Raw genomic sequence first — 24,381 nt, 5'->3', positions numbered from 1 at the left:
TTATGATATCACATCATTTTTTACCTTTGTCTGACATCAAATAACAAGAGTCATTCCCTACTTGTACAATTTAAACAGAGCAAGCTGCATCAATTACGTGAAAGGTTGAATTAATGATGTAGTCAAACAAGTTAATTGTGTGATTTAATAATCTGCATTGATTATTCTTCATTTTACTTTAAACTTGAGGTCATCATAAGGGTTATGTACTTTTAAATAAGCCTCACCACGAACGAAACTACGATTTTGGCGTAAAATTCCACCAGTCGAGTGTGGTGTACAATTAGTTTGGTCTTTCATATCTAACAGGATGTCATATACATACTTTTTATTCATTTAGAAGTCATCTGTAAGAATTATTACTTTACTTACGAGGCCCTGTTTGATTAATTGCACAGTTTAAACTCAAAATCAATTTGTTGAGGTCTACCATACGCGCTGGCTGTATTTTAACGCTAAGTTTTGGGAAGAGATAGTTGAGGAGCTCCGGTATTGTATCTTCACCAGGTAAACTGACCTACAGGACGTGCCATTAGTCTCAAGCCATTCTATACCCTGAAAGTATATATTCCACCCTAGCATCATATCTTACTCGTTTTCAGGGAAGTCTCGGGAAGCTACACTAAGGTTTTGAACTAAAATTAAATTCCAGATAATTTCCTTTATGCTCTCTATCATAAGGCATTGGTGAAACCTGAGAATCGTAGGAAATTGACCCATGTGCGCCAATTTATTCAAGTGGTCTAAATGGTTTTGAATGATTGATTGTTTAGCTCCTTGTTTTAATTACGTGGGTACCAAATGCATTGCCATTGTACTACCACAAAGCAGTGTGGCCATTTGGCCATGCTGCTAACCCCTCAGCCCTTCTGTACGTCGACAATGCATCTTCTGTCCAAGTATTATGACTCAATTCGGCTTCAAGTAAAACTTGAAGAGCTACACTGCTCACCCCAAAGTCCTTTACAGGCATCGAGCATTAAAAGTGTAAGTTCTTTGGGTTATGTGATTTATTTTGGACTTTTCAGTAATTTAAAATGAAAGCAAGCATTCTTGTCTTGAACGACAAAATGCCATTGAAAACAAAATAAATCATGTCTATAGTTTAGCAAGATTATCAAAGTAAAAGTTATCCAGGAAACAATTTGCTTTTTTTAAAATCTGCTTGAAGTGTGCAAAAAGATTACAAGGGAACGAGTGGTACCAATTTCTGTGTGATATTGCTGAGGACAAAAGTAATGCTTAGTACATAATTTTACCAGCATTCGTATGGGTTCGTTTTACTCAATCCCACTACCAGTAAAATAACTAACATAAACTGTCCTAAAATGTATTGACCGCGGAGTCATTACTTGTTAAAGATGCCTAAAATTCAGTCCCCAAAGTTGATAAGATATTCTACGTATTAAATCGATGTAAATTTAAGTCTATTTGCATTAATATATTTTGCGAATGCACTGGTTTGAATATATTTAATAAGCAAAAAGCCAAGTTGAAACCTTAAGTGATTTAAGGAGTATGCACTAATACAAAACAAAAAAACGTACCAAATAAAGTACATGCTACTTTGGGGTGAGTATCCATCCCGGACATTTATCATACCTGCGATTGGCTGTAGCGCGTGCTACACCCATGGGCAATGTCGATGGAATGAAGACATGGTCAACACCTGGTATCTTGGGCTACCCTTTCTAAACGAGACTAAACACAGGAAAGTCGCTTCTCCCTAATTCGCGCGGGTGGTCCACAAGCTAGAGGGGGTGTGTATTTTAAATGCCAAAACGTAGTGGTGGAACATGAGTGGCAGATCATGTTAACGGGATTTGAGGGTTCATTCTGATCTTCTTCTATATGATTTAAAAAGGGGATGTTTGAGGTATTTAGTTTACTGGATGAAGTTACAAATTTGACAACAGATTTTAGTTTAAAAAGCGAATTCAGCCAATTCTGTCTCAAGAATTTAGACGAGATTTGATCAGGCGGAGCCGTGGTTAATCGAATAGGTCTAATTTGACAGGGCAGTTTTCAAGAGCTTCATGCACTTCCGGGATCTAATTACGGCTAGAAATATTGAAAAACAACAAAAAACAAAAAAACACCCTAACACGACATAATTTTTCTAAAAAATTGGTGTTAAACAGGATCAAAGTGTACACTGAAATTTTTAGCTATCGTCAAATTCTTATGCGTTTCCACCAAAAATATTCCACGTTCATCTGTACAAGCTTTCGAGTAGCAACGACTATACATTGAAAAGAAGACGTGATTTGCTAGTATTTTAAGAAAAAAAGTGTTACGGAGCCTATTCGTAATCATCGTTGTACAAGTGTTCTTGATGAAGTTACTGAGGAATTGGCTAGACGGGTTTGTAGCTTGTACCTCAGCACAGATTTATGGTTGGTTAGCTACGCCAGCTACTCCTTAGTTCACTTACAATTTTTAATCATGTATTGCTGTAGCTCATTAAAATGACAGGGGAGACTGGGGTTAACACATACCATTGTGACCTGTTTGCTTCAGGTATGCTCGTTAAACGTAGACATATTTTAACATGCTTGGCCTTGCAACATTAAAGACAAATAACCTTCTCCCTAATCCCTTTTTTTTCTGTTAGTATTATATTTGTAATATTGGAAGCAAAAGCTTGTTTTATGTCATCTGCAACCCATTAGTAAGAACGTATCATTAACAAAAGAAATTCTCGAAATCTAAAAGATCACTGGGTATGGTTGATACAGGGACTATTTAGGACGTCTCCAAAGTCTTTTTAAGTCCCCAAATTCATTCAAATACAAGGTTGAATTGTGAATGGTTACACTGTTTTGGCAGGCCGCTAATAGAAGCCCCCAAATTTAGCCTGCACACATACTGGAGGTCGGAAGTATTGGAATATTTAAATGGGGCAAAAATCGTGCAACTACTGTTTGATTCGTTTTTTTCAGTCGATCCCAGTTGTCTTTATTGTACTTTTGACGTTGTGGTCCTACTATGCCTATGTTATCGTGTTCTGTATACGTATGCTTGCCTTTTTTTATTTATATTTTTCATTAAGAATATACCTATACAACGATTGAAAAAGGTATACCTCGCTTGTAAGTGTCTTATTAGTTTAGTGATGTTCCTTCTCTTCTATCACTTTCTGTTTATACTATTTCTATGGTCGTTTCTGAAGGCGATATTTGCTAGGCCCATACGCCCTCCTCCCGAGGTAAGCCATTCTTATCTCTCTTTTGCTAATTCTGCCGAAGTCATTACGCTCGAGTCTTTTTTCCAAAAATAATGTCTTCTCTTGCTTTGCGATAGTTTTCCACAAATTTAGATGCCCTTATTTTTTCTAAGTGGGATTATTTTTTACTAGGGTCCGGAAGACAAATTATTCTTAATGGTTTGCTTTGTACCTAGCTGAGTAGTATACTTGATTTTACTCATGCGAAATCGCCTTACAGATGCTATTTATACGTCTTGCTTAGGTAAAACAATACAGCTCTTTTATGGGTGTTTTATATCTTTCCAATTTAGTTTAATCTCTCAGCCGCTGACTGGGACCAAATAAATGGCGCTATGGAAGAAACTGGCAGAAATAGGATTTTGGAATCCATAGTTATGAATCGAGGTTTACCAATAGAGACTACAAACGATGTTGGCATGATACGCGTATGTCCCACCTGCAGTCTAATCAAACCGGATCGGTGCCATCATTGCTCAACATGTGAATGGTAATCGTCGCGTGATTTATCTATTGTACCGGGTTGACATGTGATCGATACGTATTGCAGGTCATATGGAATTATTATTATTATTATTAGTTATAATTATAATTATTACGTACTATGGGCAAAAGTAACGCCAAGATTTCTACCCTTTCATTTCAGCTGTCTTTTGAAAATGGACCATCATTGTCCATGGTAGGTTACTTTATCTTACTGAGGAACCACTTACCACTACTCCTTTGTTAAACTCTTAACATGTGTTAACCTGTTTTAGTTAATACTGCCCTATTTTCCGCTTTTCTTCTTAGCGTTTTGATTGTAGGATGCACCTAGATTAGGACCTAATAACGCCTTTTATTTCTAGTCTTACGTACAAGTCAATTTCCCTCTATTTCTCCTTCAGGATTGACAACTGCGTCGGTTTCCACAATTACAAGTATTTTGTGATATTTCTAATTTGGGGATTCCTCTACTGCCTCTACATTGTCTGCACCACTGTGGTATACTTCATCGATTTTTGGGGGGTATGTTTTAGATTCCTCTTTTTCTTTTTTTTTCTTCTTTTCCGTGCACCATTGCAAAGACGTAAATTGAAAAACAAGGGAACCATCATGACAAATAAATAATGGTGTACCTTGCATCGCCACCTCAGGGTAGTGTTGAAACTAAATCCCCAAACACAAATCGCTGGGTCTATTTAATTTGCGTCGAGACCCTGTATTATTTGCTGGGAGGTTTATAAGACCCTCCAAACCCTTACTTACATCTTACTAAAGTTCATCAAGTGGGTGAGTGGACTTATAGATGACATAACCTGCACGCCTGGGTGCCTTTTAAGTGGTTTTTTGAGAGTAGGTGAGGTGGTGGAGCTGACTTATTACGACGTCTAAGTGGCTATTGCTTAAACATCTACCTTTTTCAAAATTGAATAAAATAATTCAACTAATTAACGATTTTTCATGTTAATGTATTTTTGTTATTAAATTTTTGGGGTTTTTAGAGGCAAAAGTCTGTCCTAACAATACCACTGATGCTAATTGCACGGACGTAACGTCTGGCAACCGCCTCCTCAGTAGAAGGAGTCCTGTACCAAATTACACAGGCATCACATGATTTTGCAACTGACGTTATTGTTCTTTGCTTGTCAGATGCTTTGGTGTATGCCCATTGGATTTTGCGATTTTATTTTTATTCTGCAGCTCCTTCTTTGTTTGCATGTGTGTCTTTAACTCCCCTTCCCCAGTGCCGATTAAACCTGCCCGGATTCATTTGAAAGGTGGTTTTTTGAGGTGATTTGACTGTCAGCGACTACATGTGTAATCAGGCGTTGTGCTACCTGTTCTTGGCTTGGGTTCAGCTCATCTTTTCCAGTGTTGTAGTGGGGGTTCTCCTCCGGCACATCTGGATTTTAATGTGTCAATTCGATGCTTAACTATTTCCTATTTTATCATTTCGAAATTCCCTCTTTCTTCTTCTTCTTCTTCTTCTTCTTCTTCTTCTTCTCAGTACCACTGAGTTAGTCGTAAAAAGGGACTCACTTTTGGAAGGTCTTTTGAATTTTATGGATTGGAATATCTGGCGGTTTGGTAGATAGTGTCAGGATCTGCCTGCTTCCATGCTGCTGTGCAATTGTCTATTGGAGTAAGCCCGCAGAAAGTGGGTAACTCCGCCTCCGCACAAGTGCATATATTTAACTCTGTGGTGGATTTTGTTTTTATTTCCCACGATCTTCAGGTCGATTCTCTGCAGTCTTTCAGCTTCCTTTGCATCATTTCTAAAAAGCTTTGCTAGGTCTGGTTGCACCAGATTAATTTGTCGATTACTCCCTACCTTTCGCTTGCTGTTAGTATTTCTTAGACCTTTGATGTAGATCTACTGGCCGTCTTTTTGAAGCCGTGTTTTGTAGTGGAATTAATTCGTCATTAGCCTCAGTTTGGCGACGGCACGATTGCTTGGAGTGCGTATGCAATTGCAAAGAACTTTGTGTCTCCTTTTAATTGATAAATGTAGCAGTGATGACTCATCAACTTTTATTTGCCGATTTTCAGTACTAAAAGCAGCCACACAGAACGTAGTCTCCCGTACTACTGATGCATTGTCAGCGACCAAAATTCCGCGTTGAAATTACAGATGACACATCTTCCAAGTTGAAAAAAAGTTAACGTAGGCAAGTGGAAGTTTCGGTAAAAAAAGTGCTATTGCACTGATATTTCACCCGTCCAGGTTGTTAGATTGTCCCAACGGTGAGCAAACTTTTCATAATGCAACATCCAAGATGAATATGTACCAGAACTCATCCCATTGGTAGGGTAAATTGGTGTGAATAGATCCGCCATAAACAATTTCAGCCTCCGGGAGGGCCGTTCTTAGTACTGGCACCGCTAATCTCGAGTTTTTCATCATTTGGTACGATAGAGTAGTCCATTCTTCCTGTCATCTTTTGCTCCAATTGACTGTGTTTGTACCTTTTATTTCTGTTATTTGGGGTAGAATCTTCAAACCATGCCTCCTGTGCGCTACAATTTCCTCTTCCTCTTCTTCATCGCCATCATGTTTGGATTTGCACAGTCGATACTTCTCTTCTATCATTTCTACCTTCTCTCTCTCAATCGAACAACGCTAGGTAAGTTTGTACACTATTGCTAATCCTTTTACGTAAGGGAACACCGTTGTGGGATAAATGGGCAGTAAAGCTATTACAGAAATGTTGTGACATATCTCCTGGGCGAGAAGTCATGCCCGTATTTGGTGAGTGGTGAAGGGAAGCAGTCAAGACACCTATCCTTTTCTCTTTGAAGATGGTAGTGCTTTGTTACGCTCCAAGCCTGCCAACTGATAGCTACCAACTTGAGAGTCAAGTGCTCTTGTAACTTTAATGCGAAGTCAGTACTGGGCTCGAAGGATATGCATGTGTTCGCATTGACTTATGCTGCGGAAGCCTCTCCATCACTGGGAGGTGTTTCGTGAAAAGGGAATATTTTTTTTGCATCTGGACTTTTCCTCTTTTAACTTAGGGGACATCTCTTTTTTGGCACAGATAAATGGGGCGCGTTACTCCACCAAAGGTGGGTGACCTTAGTTAAGAACAGTGCAATTTATTTACTAATACTAAAGGGGATGTGAGGTCACTTCAAGTACTCTTTATTCTTTTAAGTACATTACACCTGTGTAAGCAAAATGAACACACCCTTCCATTTACGCTTTTTTGTCCTGGACAAACTGTTTGCTTCCCCTTTATTGTTGCTACTAGATGCATTCGAGGATGGTCGAGTGTGACGTGCATTTGACCTCGGTGGACTCACATACATTTCCTTTCACAATAGCCTACTGCCAATAAATACACTGTTCTGTTCTTTTTTCAAACCCGTAGAGGGCTTTCGTGCACCAACATTTCGTGGAACAGGAGTGGATAAACGAGGATTTGATATTGGATGGCTTCAAAACTGGAAGGAAGTATTTGGTGATAACGTGGGCCTTGCTCTGGTGCCTGTGTTTACAAGGTTAGTTCTTTTTTACTTTCTATTTGTATCCTGAGTCTCGGTTTGGGGCACATGGACGTCCACAGTTTGGGGGTTACCATTATGTCCCAAAAAAGCGCCCCTACCCGAACTGAGGCGATGCTTGGACGTACGGAAGGATTGGTCCCCCGACCTTTGAAAACGGTTCAGAGACTGGGGAAAATCGGTTCCCAGGCCACGCGACACCTAATCTCTCTACCACTTTAGAAAATTCTAACGTTCCATTAAAACCCGTTAACCTCTAGTTGATCTACCTGACCTCAGTTTATGCAAATGGCTTTAAGTTCTTAGTCGACGCAAGCCGATTGGCTCACTCGAGCGAATTGTGACCCGAAAGTAGCTGGCGATGCAACAGCGAAGAACGCATAAATACATACCGCTCACACCACTCTGTTTCAGCCCACGAGGTCGAACACGTTTGCTTCAGTAGACTTTGCGTGTTTTCATCTTGTAAAGTACTTAGTGATCTCCCTGGGTTCACCTATTTAGACGCCATGTCGTGATAAAGCCCCAAGCAATTTATTTTGCACCTGCATTGACTGCCTCTTCCTCTATGCACTTTTTTCTAGCCGCGGCAACGGTTACCAATGGAGGTGCAGAGGACACAAAAGCTTTTCCTACCAGTCTCTCGAGTGACCTCTCCTTCTTCTTCGGCACAAATACAAACGAGCTCGTCCTACTATCTTAATATACATGCCTTGACACCTGTACCGACGGTGCTTTGCGCCCATCGTTGCTTGAAAAATAAATATCTTCTACTGATAAGAATGATAAAGAGGTACAAAGGTGCTAGTATTCATATGCCCAAATTCCATCTACACTCACTTTTGTCCGGCGCATTCAGTTCGCTGAGGAGTGGGTGCCAGTTGCGTCACGGGATCTACACATCTTTTGCGAACATCGTTTACAAAAGCCACTTGTGGGAAAAGCTCAAATTTTTGGTATGGGAGTACTAACAATATGTGGATTGGTGGTGATGCTGCGTTGACGCTCTAGAAAGTCATAATCGATTCGCCTGCTGTTGCAACCACTTCTTTAGGGCATAGGCCAGATCGCCGTACGACCTATCGGAGTGGGACCGTGGGTCACGATGCTCTCTGCGATGCCATCCATCAGCAGCAGCCAGATTATTCAAGTGCCGGTTGTGGAGCCTCCGGATACGACGCCAATAATAGTAAGAGTCTGGGTCAATTTCAACTAGTTTAGGTGGTCTTCTAGACACTCTAATTGACCATAACCAGTCTGGATATTCGCTAAGAAATAAAAATAAACTCTACATGTACCTATCTGGCTTTAGGGGAATCGGTTGGTCATCGATTCGGTAGTTAATACAGCAAAAGTTCACCAGTTTGTAAGCGTCTTTTTCTACGTCAATCTCACGTGTTTTGGCCACTGCGGCAACACCCTTAACAGCTAGATGATAAATTAATAATCATCTAAATACCTCTTCTTTCGGCGAATCCTCGCCTTATAAAAGTCGGTACACACCTACTGGACATTCACACCAACCACACACACAAGGCAACAAATCCGATATCAGCCAATAGTAACAATAGATTCTAAGAACGGAAAATTAAACAATATTAATACAATACAGAAGAATAAGATGCATACGATACTCCTCTTTCTTAAAACACACTCATATGTTGGATAAATATGCGCAAAACACCATATTTTAAAGGAGAAAAATGCAAATACGAAATTCTCCGAAAATTATGGAACGCACCATGATCTTATGAAAGACGATGATGCGACTTTAGCTGCTGTCGAATTATCTACATCTTTAATGCAAATGTAAGCTCTAATGCAATTATTTCGTATTTTCAAATAAGATATTGCATGTCACCTTAGTCATTTAGCCATTTTTATATGTATTTAATTTTTGCACGACAGCTAAAATGAGTTTTTAAATGATAATAAGTCCAGCATGCTTAAGAAGGGGTGATTTTTAGGCCAAAAGTCAAACCTATCTGTGGTCAAAACAGGTACCAGGAAAAATCAAAGCAAAGTGTAGAATTGCATAAAAAACTAGTTTTGCAATTTTAGCCTTCAAAATGAGGCAGCTACTTCATCATTTATTCAGCTTGTGTCTTAGTGCGGGCCATCTAAATAACGCCGTAAGATGGTCTTGTGTCACTTGGTTGGTTTGTTTATTGTAGATTAGTAATAAGGTTTCATCTTTTGGAATTGTGCGTTCTGAGTTACCAGTAATAGAAAACTAACAGGGTCTGGTCCTTTAACCTTCTCTAATGTTAATTATGGATGCGATTAATGCGCCTGAGTTGGGCAATCTTGGGGAACTAATTTTGACTTCCTAGTCCATTTTATAAAGGTTTCCACCAAGTTATGATTGTTGGAGCGGTGAAGTTATTTTACTTGGTCTTTTTGTGCTTATGCCTTCTTTGTCAGTTGGAGTTCTCTTTACTTGAATCTTCGGGTTTGTGTTTCCGCGCAATTTCGTTGTGGTTCAAATTGCGTCCATGATTAAAGTAAACCTAACAAAGGGATTTTTTGTTCGGAGGAGAATTGTTCTCTTTATAAAAATCAAAGTTTGCTCTTTCGGATGGACTTGTGCAATTGGGGTCCCATTTCATGTTTTACTTTTTTTTGCTTTGCCGTTGGGACTTTCACTCGTTGCTAATCTTTGCAATTTTGTGTTTCCCGGCTTTATTTTTTTTAATCATTTGTGTTTTGGACTGAAGGAAAGTGAGAGTTGGTACATTCTTTTCTCTTCGTGTTAAATTCATTCCGCCTTATCAGGTTGACTTTTTCTCACTACTGAGCTGTTGAATCTTTATTATTTATGCACATTGTGACAATAACATCACAGTTACTATCTAATATGCATGTTTATTATGCAGGGTTCAAGGTCGGGAGAAGAGACTTATTATGGGTCAAGCATGTGAGAAACTTTCCAGACGGTGTTGCGTCTCGCGTTTTCTTCGTATTATTGGAGTTCGTCAGCCGCCACCTCAACATGTGGAAGAACGGCTCATTCAGAAATATGGTGATGACTCTAATGGCACCGACTACGATGAATCTCCTCAATCTAAAGATGTTTATCCATTCCTCCTCGATCGAGAAATTGGCGAATGGCTCGTCTTTACAAAGTTCATGATTATTCTCAGAGGGCCGCCGGGCTCTGGAAAATCACACCTTGCAGGCTGCATTAAAATGCATTTTCCCACTACTCATGTAAGCCGTTCAAGTACGCCTATAGTTATTTCTAGATATGCAGTGCTGATAATTATCATCTTTCGAATGCCAACCACTTTGAAGATTACCGATTTGACAGCGAATGCCAGGAGGCAGCTCACCGCGATTGTGAAGCAGAGGCAAAACTGTACGCTGGTCGGGGAGTAAGCCCCCTTGTCATCGACAATGCCAATATGCGATCATATGAATATCGCCCATACACAGAGATAGCTCGTTTATTTGACTACAATGTGATAATGGTGATACCACGAACACCTTGGAGATTTGATGTTCAATCTCTAGCCGAAAAAAACGTCCATCACTTTTTGGCTGAAACGATCAGTTCAATGATATCGCAGTTTGAACCAATTGTTTACCCTCTTTATTATGGATGGTGCTTTGCTGGCTCACCAAGTTCCAATAGTAGTTCGAGCCTTTTACTTGAAAAGGCGGATAAAATCCTCCCAAACGAAGTAACCGATAAAATGATAAAAGAGTTTCATGATTCCTTCTTCTCTGCTTTGGACGTACCTTATGTACGCAGGCGATTGGCCTCTCTTTGTGGATTTGATCAAGGTAGGTAGGTTGCATCTATAATGCACCTCATTTAAGCTAGTTAAAAATTTCATTTTTATATTTGGTGTATGTTTAGATGTAGATAGGGACCAGCTGGTCACTTTTTGGTCGTCAGCGGTTAATCCCTGTTTTGGTAGCGTGTCTGAACCCTGCCAGGCTGTCGAAAGAGCTAGACCACATTGCACCGCCTTCTTCGCCAAATACGGTCATGCCCCTGATGCCTCCGAATATGCGCAGAGAAGTGCCGTTCGCGAGGCTTTGTTAGGATCCATTCATACGTTTAACGTGGAGGGTCTCTTCATCACAAAACGGACGGTCGGACTCCGTGTCCACCTCACCGACTCGGATCAATTCGCCCTTTGGGGTGGTCTCGACAATGAATTGGTGGATGGATATGGTGAGAAATTGGCCGCTTTTTACTTCCGATACTGATAGTCTTGTGCTGAAATACTATTCCTGCTTCTGACAGCACCTGCTCAATCGCGACCACGGGGTTGTCGGGCCCACGTGACTTTGGCCTTGGCGTCCGGTGTGCCCGCAGCTGAAACAGGATTTGACGCTCTGCGCATTATGGATGCTGAGTTAGCTCACCGTCCGGATGTATGCAAAATTGACATGCCTGATGGTATCCTGCGAGAGATTCTCACATCTTCGCCGGCTGATTCCGAGAGTCTAGATTACACCTTCTATTATCAGTATTCTATGCCGAAAACCGCTCGCCTTATGTACGCTGCCTTTTACTAATTTTCCGCCTCCTTCTCTTTATCATTTGATCGTTTCTAGGACTTCCACTTTCGGTATTTACTTCGATTTGGTGCCATTATTTAAATGTCTTGTATCTATAGTAAATGTGTGATAACTGAATGGATTTTTTAGTCCAGCGTCAAAGCAAGAAGCGCACATAATTTTCTGATCTACCCATAAAGTCATCTGAGTCAGAGCAAATGCTTCAACTCGGCAGGTGAGAAGTCTCTCAGTTTCCTAGATTATCAGGCTTAAGGGCTTAATAACTCCTACTTTTCTCGTTTTATTACCCATAAATTCGGGCCCCATGTGGGGGTATCGGTGACGCATGCTTCTTTTGTTACTAGAACTGCCATTTGGAATTGCATGTTCTCAGGCCAGAGATTATTGTGAAAGTACACGCATCTCGCGTATGGTCTCTCATGCAGTCGGTCATGAGGTGGATGCAAGTTTAAAGTCACTAGGAGTTTGAGAGGCCACAATAGACAGGCAGGATAAGGTAAAATTTGAAGGTATTTCTTGAACTCTGTAGAATGTGTCAGGTGAGCGCGAGAGCACAGGATTCTGCCTTCCATCTTCGTTTGATTCACGAAAGACCTGGATTAGCAATTTCCCCCAAAATAAAGGGATTCTAGGTCCCCAATGCCACGATCGTGAAGGTTGGTGGCGTGGAGTGCCGTGTGCACCTGCCTTCGCAGTAAATGACAACCACGCATTAAGAATGCAAGGCTTGCATTAAGTCTGTTGCCTCATGGGAAAAAAAAATTGCTCATCAACTGCTGATTGCTGCCCGATATCTTTTTCTGATGCCATCTTAGAAGTATTTTCAGATTAGCGAGTGTGGTTGATTTTTGAAGAAGTGGAGGAAGCAAAAAAGCACAATCAGTAGTGCTGAGAGTAGAAAAAAAGTGTTTTTCATAAATCACACCTTTCTAAACTCAATTTTGTACCGTTTTGTCATTGGGTCTGCCTTTCACACCACTGGTTTGTGCGAACTCGAGGTATCACAACGCCCTCAAGTAAAAGGCTTTTGCTAGTGGTGCATTTAACTTGCAACCTATCTGCACGCAGAGCTGAGTAAGACATCACTCGGATGATATTAGCAACAACAACAACAACAACTATAACTCCCCCTACAGAAGTGTCGATATGAGCTTGGAGACGGTGCATCAGGAGTTTGAACAAATCGACATCAATCACTACGGCTTCATCACTCGTGCCGACTTGGAGAATTATGCACGAAGGACACACCAGAATGATAACTTCGTTGATGTGAGTACGAAGACAAGCGCCTTTCATTACTCCCCTTAATGACTTGCACTTCTGACATGCTCATTTTTTCCCCCTCTACTTAAATCGTTTTATAAGTAGCAGGTGGTATTATAGTGTTTTGAAGAAAAAAACAGGACTCCTAAATCACCGTCTGCTTCTGTAAGTGAGGTGCTAGAGCACTTCTTTTTTCTGACCCTCAAGCACAATTTTTGCCCGCCTTGCCAAGCATTAACCCCGTTCAAAAACTGGAAATACATGAGACTTAGCCCTTCAAAGGCATCACGTTGATGCCAAACGCAGGCATCGTGGTTGTATGCACCCTCCTCTCTGACCTACTACGAACTTATCGCGGTCGAATTGGCCGTTTCCCCCTTGTTATGCAAATATTTTACCACATTGTCTCTTCATGCGAAGTGGTTAGTTGGCACTGATGAAAGCGCTTAACCTCTGGGATGGATTCTGCCAACACCAAGGATTCCGGCAGCTTCATTAGACACCAGAGTATTTAATTATGAAGGTTCACTTATCTGACCTTTTTTTCCAAACTCTCAGAAATGGTTTGAATGGTTTGAAGGGGAACACAAGGGCATAATAACAATGGAGGATATCTGCACAACCCTGGGTATACCAATGCGGGAGGCGTACAGGTGAGTGGTTCCACCAATCATCGCTCTTAGCTGACACTTGAAAGTGTTGAGGTAAGGCGGAATTCAATGCACTTGAATTTTTGCCACTCTCTCTCCCTCTCCTTCCTCCAATCTCCCCGTTTCCTCCCTCCTGCTCTCCCACCTAAAACACACTTACTTGAAAGTACTTCTTTTAAACCATCTTTTACCCACTCGGGCAATATTGAGGAACAAAGCATGTATTGACGTTCAACAGTCAGGTATGTGGTCAGGCAAATGAATGTGCCAGCTAAACTGCGTCGTAACATGAATAAATGTGTTTGGTGTGACAGTCTCAAAGTCACCTCACTTCAACTTCAAAAAAAGATGTGATAACAAATGCATCACCTGTTTTTTTTTCGGAATATTTTAGACAAAAAGTTGGTGAAACAAGGCAGATGATATCTCAAGGCCTAATTTCAGCGCCTCCTGAAGCAACCAAAGTGTTTGCCGCCCCGCCGGTGCCATCATCAACACCACCTGTGCAGAAGTCATTGATGGATGGTGTTGAAGTGTTGCAGGGGAATACCGCGCCCAGTGACATCATTAAAAGTTGTGTTCGTTTTGTCAAAGAATATCCTGAACAGCTTAAAGAGGAAAAAGATATGGCGCACTTCTTGAAGGTACAAATGGAAAGACAGTACTATAAACATTGGCAGGTTGTTGTGGCCGGTTCAACCATCGGCTGTATGGTTGCTCATGAAGCGAAAAAGTTCATCCACTTTCGCTATAACAATTACATCTATATCTTATATTTTGTACCCGATATGAGTTCACTGTGAAAGTAGTCGCGTTTCACTCTCCCCTCCATAATTCTTGCCTTCAAAGTGCCCATCTTCTTCACCAATTTTATGAATTGCCGCAAATGCCAACTTCTTGCGTACCCTGAGACTCATAATGCTGCCTATTTCGCTTTATCATATCTTGTCTATAAACTATGATTTTGCTCTAAGTGAATACACCATGTAGTTTCAAGCGTAACGCACAGTCTGTGTCTCCTGTCGCTCGGAGCTGTGACAACCCAACAACTTGGGGGCCTAAGGACTCACGTCAAAGTAGCTGGTGCAGAAAAAAGTAGGCAATGATTTCAGAGATTCACAACTATTATTACCAGCTCTTTTTGGTAGGGGTAACACACGCTATAACGCGAAGATGGGTTGATTCAGCAATGAACTATCACGCCGAACTATTCTTCACCTTATTTGAAATAGAGCACAAGCGCAAAACCCAAATCACCTCGTAAAAAAAGTGTATTTGTTAACTGCTCGAGAGTTCCCCTGAAATCCGACGAAACTGGAACACAAGGGACTAATGGAAATGAGCGGTGACTAATTAGGCTTTCGCACAGGGGACAGTGTAAACAAGAATAGGTTAAAATGTTATTTGCTTAAAAAGACCAATTAGCATTTAACTCACAATAATAAATTAAATTATTTTAAGGATTTGTACACACAGTTTTTACTCAAAATGAATACCAATAAAAATGGAAAAAAATAGAAAGAGAAAATAATTGATCCCTTAAGAGAAATACGCTGTAATGCCTACAGACCTTTAAAAAAAACAAAATATATAATATCGACTTTCAGAAGGGAGAGAATGCTACTGACATTTTCCAGAGCACATGTTGCCCTGCATAATTGCGGGAACTGAAATTAACTATCCTTACAAATAAAACGAAGTGTTTGGCTAACAGACAAATTGCCTAATAGTTCTTTTATTTGGGCGTTTTCTCTAAGGCTCTTATTTTTCAGTCACCAGTGTCGGTCATCACAATGTAGTCGGTACTGTGAGAAAAAAACGCACCAACCAGCCGTCATACCATCCTTGCAACTTTTATATAGTAACTGCATTGTCACCGATCCCTCTTGACATTCTACTGGATATTGAGCGATTCTTCTGCATGAGAACTGAATTGGTAGAAGGGGGCTGTGGTAGTTATCACGCGTTTTCATAGCTAGTCGCAGTAACACTGGCATAAAAGCACTGTCAAATGACAAAGAACGAAACAACATTTATTTGCAAGAACGAGTTACTCATTTTCTTTCTGTTTTTTATAATTCCCAACTCAGTGATCCCCAGTCAAAACTGCCTGGGTTTCACATGGCTAATAGGGAACAGGAAGATTTATCAAATATTCACTTATTTGCCACTGTCGCAAATATAGCGAGCGTCTTTGTGGCAAATATTTTTAAATTGTAATAGTTAGCGTTGTTTTACATGTTGATAACTTTCATTTGGGTTGTAAGAATAAGGTCTTTTCTGATAGTAGACATAAATATCAACCTTTGTTGGAGAGTTATTATGAATTCCCGCTTCTCGCTGCCATCCGTATAGTGCTCCAACACTTATGCAAAGATAAACAAAGTCATAAAATTGAGAAGGAATACATATTTTAGAAGTTTAAAAGGAAAAGGTCGCTACTAGCATGGTTCAGAGACCGAATTACGCAACAGAAGCAAGAAGCAGGACATTAAATGGCCTTGAAACCAAAACAAAGCATAGCAATCTGAACGTGAGGACAACGTGCAGAAAACAAATAACATATTTTTTAATGCTTACGTCGATTGACCGCCTTTCATTAGTTTTAGGCGATTCAAAGACAGATTTGTATAATCTACTTATAATAAACTAATAAATAACATTTAATAAATCCAGGTAGTGGCGTTAAATTACAGGATTAAAAGCTGCGCGTTCGAACCCCGTATTTTACTCAGCATCGTTGCATTCACAGAACTCCCTACGAGTAGAACCTCGTAAAATGGGCAGCTTGTGCCTTCATGCTAAGTAGATATCAAAGCAAATAAAGAGAAACGATGACAACTTTTGCAAGGCATAAAAAGGGCAAAATTACAGACAATGGCACAGTTTTGCCATGACTATTCAGAAGCCTACCAAAATGGGAAAATTAGAGGGAAGTAGAGGGTTAAAGCGGTTTCGTAGAAATTTCAGTCTATACTGAAGTCGAAAAATGGCATAGCAAAAAGTGCAAAACAGATGGCTAACGCTTAGTGGGTCTAAAGTGCTGAAGGTATAATCTGGAGGTCATCTCTGTAGGGTGAGACTCACCGGTCTCCTCTACTCCATTGCTAGTGTTTCTAGAACAGCTCAGTTGATTTGATTTCGACACTTTTTACTAAGGGGAAAGATCGGGAGGAAAAGTACAACGTTAAGGGAGGGGAAGAGCAGCAATCACAACTAGGCACGGAAGGCGACCACCTTCTCACCAGACTCGAATTTCCAGGTCTCCCGCTCCCTGAAAGGTACATTAAAACAACATAATCATTACAATCTCAGCCTAACCGGACGCAGTCGTGAATCAAACTTTTAAACGTTACAGTAAAGATTTGGAGAAATTTGGAATTATGCCCTTTTATACATATCTGTCGTATTACGATCTTAAGAATGTGCTAAAACCGCTACTGTATAAATTTAGTACTTAACTTGGCTTACGGATATTCCGGTACTTGATTTCCTACAGATAGTGTTTACTGTAATACAACGTTGGTTTATCCCTCGGCATTGGCGAGGCGCCACTTTTGTACCTTGAATTGGCCCCCTTGTACCTCGCTGGGTGGGCTAACCTTTTGGGTCATGTGAATAGCCCAGACACCTTCTCTGCGCTGAACACACATTCTGCCCAAGTATTTTGTCTTCTTTCGTCTTCAGGGAAGTCTCGGGACGCTATATTACACTCACTGGCATTGCCTTCTACTTGCATCGGTAGCAGGTCTACTTTTTTGCATGCTAACGACATATGTTTTATCATACTAATATGGCTTCTTATGACTATAGGAGAAACTTTTTTAGGCTATAGTTAATTAGGCACGCGCAAAGTCGAAGTTGAACACAAAAGCACCAATTAAAAGTTAATAAACGTTATAAAAATTGTATATTTCAGAAATGTGTTATTAAATGTGAGTTATGCAAAGCCAAAATCTGTCTTGATATGAGTGCATTATCATTTACTTTTTAAAGCAAATGACTGTGGGTTTTCCAAAAATCTCTTTTCTACAGAGAATGCGGATAAATAAATGTGCACATTTTAAAGGAGGTTTCAAGTAGGAGAACAAATCAGCGCCGCACAAATTTTCATCATTTAATTTCTTATCACTTTTGACCTTGAAGTCTGAAAACTTTCTCACTTGTTATTCCCTTGTTAGCCTGGAGTGCTGATTGTGTTTCACTGAGATGTATTTTGGATAACTGTAATTTCAGCGCTTTAACATCAAAGTACGTATTCCTTATGAGCAACAGAAATTTACACCATGCTCTTTTTTTTAAGTCCTCTTTTTTACGACCCCATGATTAAACAACATGCGAGTAATCGAATGTGCAAAACACTGACAAACTTTGCTTTCTGGCCCATATTACTCTGTCATGAGGATTTGTGTAATTTTAATAATTTATGCACTGCTATGCCATAAATGACTACGCTTTCGCATATATTTGTTCGTGAAATGAGTGTGTTAGTTTAGTGATTTTATACGAAGAGATGCATCTTCCTCCGCTACTTCTTGTAGAGGATGCATCAGGCATTTTATCCAATTCGTTTGATACGCGGTACTCATTATGATTTTGAATGCATCACCTGTTTTCAAAACTATCTTCTCATCGGGACAAAATCCGGTCAACTCCTTATCTATGAGATCACGTCGTCTGTGTCCAATCATCCCGATGTATTTATTCCGATGATTTTGGGACAAGACCAAAGCGCACCACACAAACCTCTTGAATTTACTCTCCCAGTTGACTCACCAACCAATCAAGCATTTCCAGCCCTTCCATCATTAAATGTTCGACTGTGTGCTACACACAATCTCTGCAAGAAACGTGTATTGCAACTTCAGGCAATACCCGAATATGGCTTTTTCTTAGCCCTTACTGAATTTCAGCTGACTGCCCATAATCTCTCGAATAGGCAACTTATTGCTGTGGTTCCAAATAGTAAGGGGGCTACGTATTTCACAATTATGTATCAATCACCGACTCCGGAATTTAAAAAACACGCAAACGTCAATGGTAGGCTTTCTTTGATTTTTGGCGTTGGAGATTAAATTACTTCATATCTCTATTTTTAAAAATAATTTTCAGATTTATTGAACCGCTTTAAGAAGCCTTTGGTCTACACTGACGAAATTCGTTCGCCTTCAAACGGTTACCCGCGGAGATTGAATTTATGTATATGTGTGAGAAAAAAGTTGTACTTCTTTCGTTGGGCTCCCTCTAGAAGAGCCTTTATCCCTCCCTCTGAAGCGGATGATCCGAGTATCGCATTCTGGCCTTCGGAATTCTCCATTATGGAGCCCGCAAGGTCGTTGCTATTTTGCGGCCTGGAAACTCTAATGATTGCCTCACGATCTGAGTATATGCGCCTAAATTTGGTCACAAGGGAGGTAAATTTGTCCTGCGATTCGACAAATGTTTATTCGAAATTTCGCCCTACAAAGTTTTTAGTTTTAATGCCGGTTCTTTTACTTTTATTAACCTCACGTATTGGCAAATATTTCGTCTTTTATCCAATGTCAAGTACATTTATACCACTACATCCTTTTTCCTTCATTACTAATACCTTTTAATAGTTAGTTGAACCACTTGCTAATGATGAGTTAAGTGAATTCGTCAAAGAATTATAAAGAAGACGGCATTTCCTCATACGAAAGAATTGAGTCAACGATATCGCTCACTCTAAGGTTGAGTTATTGCTCGAAAATGGTGTCTCCCCTTCGGGTAGCTAATAACATTGTCTTTTATTATTTGGAGTTCTTTAGGTTGTTTTCACAGCCATGCATAAATTTCCTTGTTAAGTCCTCCTGGCATGACTTCTGAGTATAGCAGTTTATCCGCACCAATTTCCATATTTTTTCTCTATTTTAGTGTCAGAGAATCACCACTTCAGCGAAAGTAGCAACTACTCTCATGAGTCCATTACCGTACTGTATGGATCCTGTTACCTTTGATGAAATTGTACTCCCAAAAACCGCTTCAACGAACACCACGTCAGACGAACCTGATGTTGACAGCACCAAGGAGAATTGCGGAGATAAATGGGTTGTTGGTGCCTCAGCGCCTTTCATATTCGCCTCAGACGAAAGTTTTTTCACCCTCATGCCTGACGATACGGATGTCAAAAGTACTCCAACCTTCACATGGTCGGACATTGCTCAGTGCATTCAAGTCTTTCCTCCTTTTCTTCTTGCGGTAATCATTAAAGAATTTCATCCCTAATATTGCTGGTTTCATTAAAGTTCTAATGTATTTCCCCTTGAATGGACTGCACTTAAGGGTCTGTCAAAACAGTTGGAGGTACGTTGTCTTGATCCGTGTGTTCTGGTGCAAACATTTGCGATTCCACGGATTCGTTCAATGTGCTCCAATGAACATGGCTGGCTGTATGCATCAGCCGCGGCATCAGTGTACCGTCCAAACGACTCGCAACCATGTCTTTCATCAGACCAAACGGAAGCGCCTTCCATGAGTCACGGAAGTGATGTTTGGCTCCTTCTTTCCGCCAATCGTCTCCGATTTGTACAAAAACTTGTCAACCAAAAGGTAAACTACTCATTTTCGCCTGTTTATGGAAGCTCAGGTGATTAAGAACTTAACTTGGTGATATTAGATATAATGAGAGGTACAGTGAATGAACGATAGCAAGAAGAATGTTTTTAAGTCTCAATTGAGTTCTTTTTTAATATTTGTACCACTAAAGTGCAGAGGCTGGGAGTTTTCGATAATGCATCAAACCCGCATATTTAAAAGAGAAAATAAAGATAGGAAAAGTAGGAAACCTAAAAGTGAAATTATGGTGAATGCTACTTTTTTTAAAGGAATTTGAGGTGGCTTTGCGAGTGGCATGCTTTGCTAATATCTCAGGGCAACCGCCAGTCACGACGAACCCGATTGGGGCCCTCTTTGCCTTTCATCTGTTTGACACCAAAAGGGACTTTGAAGGTGCTTTTCAGTTATTTTATAAGTTGAAAACTGACCCAATCCTAGTTATTGGGTTATGTCCTGGTCTGCTTGGTGAAGAGCAATCGGCCAAACTGCATTATCCGTCATCTCCGATGGTTTGTTCCTTTGTTTAACCACCCCGAACTGCCTACTTATGTCTAATAAGTAACATTTTTGTAGCCTCTTGCGGATTCTGATAGGGCTGCGCTTTTCGAGCCACTCATTACATTTCTCGTCCGATGGCGAAACCATCTTCGATCTAATCGTCCTCAGGAGATGAGTCTAGATGGTTTTCTTGGACAATGCGTCCCGTGTGGAGTTATTGTGGATTGTGGTATAGAGCAAAGACGGAGAAGTTGTTTGCTCCAAGTGGTTGACACGAGCCTTCTAAAATGTTACCAGGTGACCAACGTTGCTAGAATCGGACCTCTTTTGAGACAAGAAAACTATTGCTCGCTTGAGGAGGCGGAGGAAATGCTCAAAGCTAATAACCGTATAAAGGTGAGATTTAATGCGATTGGAATAGAAAGGACACAATCTTACTGATCAATAGACGCGAGGTGATTATGCTTTCCTAGGACCTTGTCACAGTGTACAGAATGCGCGGTTTGCACCGCAAGGCGCTTCATTGTCTCACATCAGTGGTTTCGGATGGTGACACTGACAGCAATGTAGCTTCAGATAAACAGTTGAATCAGTGCAGCATTACCAACTACCTAAAACGTCTCACTGGTGCACCTTTCGATCTGGTTATGGAGTTCGGTGAAGATGTGCTCATGCATCACCCAAGGGCGTGGATGAGTATTTTCACAGCATGGGAACGGCAGATTCGAGAAAATGCCTCTGCATCAAGTAAGTGAACCCACTCTGATCAGTATAGACTCAGTGGATATGGAGGAATCGCTAAACGTCCCTCTCTCTCTTTCTGCCTCTCTAGACAAAGCGGAGTATTATTCCCTAATCAGCTACCGTGATAAAGCAATGCGCTACTTGGAACGTGTGGCACCACACCTACTCCTACCGTTCCTCGAGTGTATCCTCTTTGGTCCCTGCATCTGTGAAGATGAGGAGGAGGAGGAGGGACTGGACGCACTTGACGTACTCAACGATGAAGTGGATTTTGGTCCTACCGTCTTTTTCGATAGAAGCTCCTCGCCTCTCTCCCCCTCCAAATCTCCAATGGTAATAGTGCTTTTTTAGACTTGTTTATTGAATCTTTTCATGATGTTATTTATCGTGAATCTTCCCCAATCGGTTTTTGAATTTTACTTCAACTTTTCTTCACCATTCCCACTGCTTCAAATTTTAGTGAAATACCAACCAACAGTTCATCATGTAATTGCCCGTACGTACCGCATTAAGTTTTACCAGAATCTCTACTCAAGACTTATACATCATATTTTAGGTCATTAGAGACGTCCAAAACAGCGTGGATATTCCAATTTTCTCCCATTCCTCAACTTCTAATTCGGAGTCAACTCCTGTAGAGAGGCAGTGGGAGTCAACATGCATTTGGCCATTTCCAAAGCATCACCATTCTCATCGTCGTTCCACCCCCTGTCACATTTGTCAGCGCATTGAACCAGAGGGTGATGCGTCTGATGGTTATACGATGCCAGAGATTTGCGCACTCCCCCCTGGTTTTCCGCCCCAAGTGGAACTGTTTGATAGATATGTCAGGGTTCTCATGTGAGACTGTTTGCCCCTTTTTTCTCTTCCCCCAATAATAGCCAATAGTGTTGCACCTTTATGCAAACATTTTGAGAGCAAAAATTGTAATAAACCTTACTATTAATGAACAACTTCCAAGACTTAACACTTTTTCGAATTCCAGTAATCAAATTCAACTACATACCGATGACAAGGTCATGGCCTATCGCGTGGCGGATGAGAGGCCCAAGGATGGTATTGTTGCACGTCTTCGCTCCCGCCTACTTCATTTTCTCAATATGGGGGATGTACAAGTCTCCGCGGAGGAATTGCTCCTCCACTTTCCCTACGATGGCTGTTTTGAGGAGCGTACTGTCCTGCTTGAGCGTCTAAAGCGACACAGACAAGTAAATTGGCTTAAATGAAGGCTGGTTGTTTTCTTGGTGTGCCATTTCACACACATCGTTTATCTTCCTTCTCTTTAGGCCCTCAACATGTGGATTCACTTGTTGAACAGTTGGGATAAGGCCCTGGGACATTGTGCTCGAACTCAGGCTAAGGCCGAACAGCAGTACGTTGCCAGAGTTTCCGGAAAAAGTGCAAAGAAGGACCAGGAGGACATCAATCTGTGCGAGATCTACACGGTACTTGTTGATGTCTGTCTCAATCCACTGGAACCCATTGCACTTGGCATTGTTCTCCCTAACAACACCTACGATACAGGTGATGATACTTGAAAACTGTTCCTTTTTTCATCTGATGCATTATTGAAAAATTTAGTAGGTACTTTTGATAGGCCCATGTAATTCGGAGTCTCGCCCCATTCCTCGTACTATCTTTATTCGTCTTTCCCAGAGTCCTCTAGCGTGCCTCATAACGAGCTTGATTTGCGTTTCAAACCACGGATGGATCTCGCTCTTGCGGTTATGCTCCGGTTTGGTGAACTGATTGACGTCACCAAGGTTCTCCACATGCTTCCCGATGATACGGACCTTAAATTGCTTTCTCCTTTCCTCGAGGTTTGTTCTCCTCCCCCTCTTTCCCCCCCCCCCAGGAATCGTAAATACGATGAGTTAAGCATCTCAAATGTTTTTGATTTTGCAGTCAGCCCTCAGGCAACAGGCGAGCTTGTGGACGCGTCTGATCTTCTTCACGAGCGCGGTCCACAGGGAAAGTGTGCAGTCGCACAACGCCTGCGTCGCAACTACCGCCGCTCAGATGTTCAAAGTGACCACATTGAGTCGGTGTCGCCAGTGTCGACGACGAATTGGCAACGCTGCCTTTGTACGGTATCCAGACTCCGGTGACCTAGTGCACTATGGGTGCTGTCGCGATCTTCCTGTAGACTCCGACTCGCCTCTATTGTAACATTAGCTGTGCCATGTCTTTCATCATGCTATTGCCAGTACAGAATGCCACGTAGATTGATTGTGATTCCCTGCTTGCCTTTCCTAACCATTGTAAATCAAACATATTTTTCTCGGCTTTACATTTTTTTGTGGGATTTTTGGGATCTGTAAAGATGTCTTAACAATGTTGCTAAAATCACATGGTGGTGAGGTTTGTGAGAATGAGGGGAACGCAGAGATTTCTGGAAAAGTGGTGGAAAGCTCTCAAAGCCGAGGTCGGCTTGGTTTGAGTGTATGTCGATGTGTGGTGATGTTTGCCTCTTCAAGTGTTCCAATGTGATACAACACTGCTCCACTGAGAAGAGTGTCATCCATGTTGTCAGTTCAACAGGTGTTCCGGTTCGGTGTTTCAAGTCCGCTGATTGTTTAGGGGAATTTCTTGTTTTGTGCAGTCGGAATAAAAGGACAAATGCGCGTTGGGGCGGGGGTGGGTGGCACTATCATAAACCGTTTTGATGGTGATGACAACCTCAAAAAAACGCCCTCTTTAGCATCCCAGAACCTTTACTTGGTGACGCATCCCTAAGCCTTCTGGGGGGACGTGCTTTCATCCATTTTTTCTTTATCGGTTTGTCCAAATTAGAGGTGTACTTTAATCGTATTAGTTGAAGGTCAAGGTTCACCGGTTATTATTGGCTACGCTTAATTACAACCATCGGCTGAGGCACACACTCAGGCCGTCTCCACATTGGCA

At 41.1% G+C, this 24,381-nt stretch overlaps 4 protein-coding genes across 4 annotated transcripts; 3 read left to right on the top strand and 1 right to left on the bottom strand. All coding sequences in view use genetic code 11, as the record gives it.

Moving 5' to 3' along the window:
• Positions 1–2,897: 2,897 nt before the first annotated feature.
• On the top strand, positions 2,898–7,864 carry EGR_08415 (Palmitoyltransferase ZDHHC2; the record flags this gene model as incomplete). The annotated part of the gene is given in 8 exon segments (XM_024497664.1): positions 2,898–3,015; positions 3,053–3,092; positions 3,109–3,208; positions 3,520–3,716; positions 4,114–4,234; positions 6,201–6,333; positions 7,081–7,210; positions 7,798–7,864. The coding sequence occupies 8 exon segments, from the start codon at positions 2,898–2,900 to the stop codon at positions 7,862–7,864; spliced, it is 906 nt and encodes a 301-aa protein (XP_024347883.1).
• A 364-nt stretch (positions 7,865–8,228) lies between these two features.
• On the bottom strand, positions 8,229–8,727 carry EGR_08414 (39S ribosomal protein L54; the record flags this gene model as incomplete). Its single annotated transcript, XM_024497663.1, has 3 exons — positions 8,229–8,481; positions 8,512–8,641; positions 8,673–8,727. The coding sequence occupies 3 exons, from the start codon at positions 8,725–8,727 to the stop codon at positions 8,229–8,231; spliced, it is 438 nt and encodes a 145-aa protein (XP_024347882.1).
• A 236-nt stretch (positions 8,728–8,963) lies between these two features.
• EGR_08413 (2',3'-cyclic-nucleotide 3'-phosphodiesterase) lies at positions 8,964–14,462 on the top strand (the record flags this gene model as incomplete). Its single annotated transcript, XM_024497662.1, has 8 exons — positions 8,964–9,022; positions 10,090–10,423; positions 10,459–10,999; positions 11,076–11,396; positions 11,469–11,724; positions 12,847–13,015; positions 13,568–13,662; positions 14,054–14,462. The coding sequence occupies 8 exons, from the start codon at positions 8,964–8,966 to the stop codon at positions 14,460–14,462; spliced, it is 2,184 nt and encodes a 727-aa protein (XP_024347881.1).
• Positions 14,463–18,203: 3,741 nt separating this feature from the next.
• Positions 18,204–19,905, top strand: EGR_08412 (hypothetical protein; the record flags this gene model as incomplete). Its single annotated transcript, XM_024497661.1, has 3 exons — positions 18,204–18,624; positions 18,772–18,866; positions 19,555–19,905. 3 exons carry the CDS (start codon positions 18,204–18,206, stop codon positions 19,903–19,905), a joined length of 867 nt encoding a protein of 288 aa, XP_024347880.1.
• Between the last annotated feature and the right edge of the window lie 4,476 nt (positions 19,906–24,381).

Source organism: Echinococcus granulosus (assembly GCF_000524195.1).
Source record: "Echinococcus granulosus chromosome Unknown EG_S00106, whole genome shotgun sequence".
In the NCBI taxonomy this organism is placed as follows: Eukaryota; Metazoa; Platyhelminthes; class Cestoda; order Cyclophyllidea; family Taeniidae; genus Echinococcus; species Echinococcus granulosus.
Note: the sequence above shows the minus strand (reverse complement) of the source record. Positions and strands in the feature narration are given on the sequence as shown.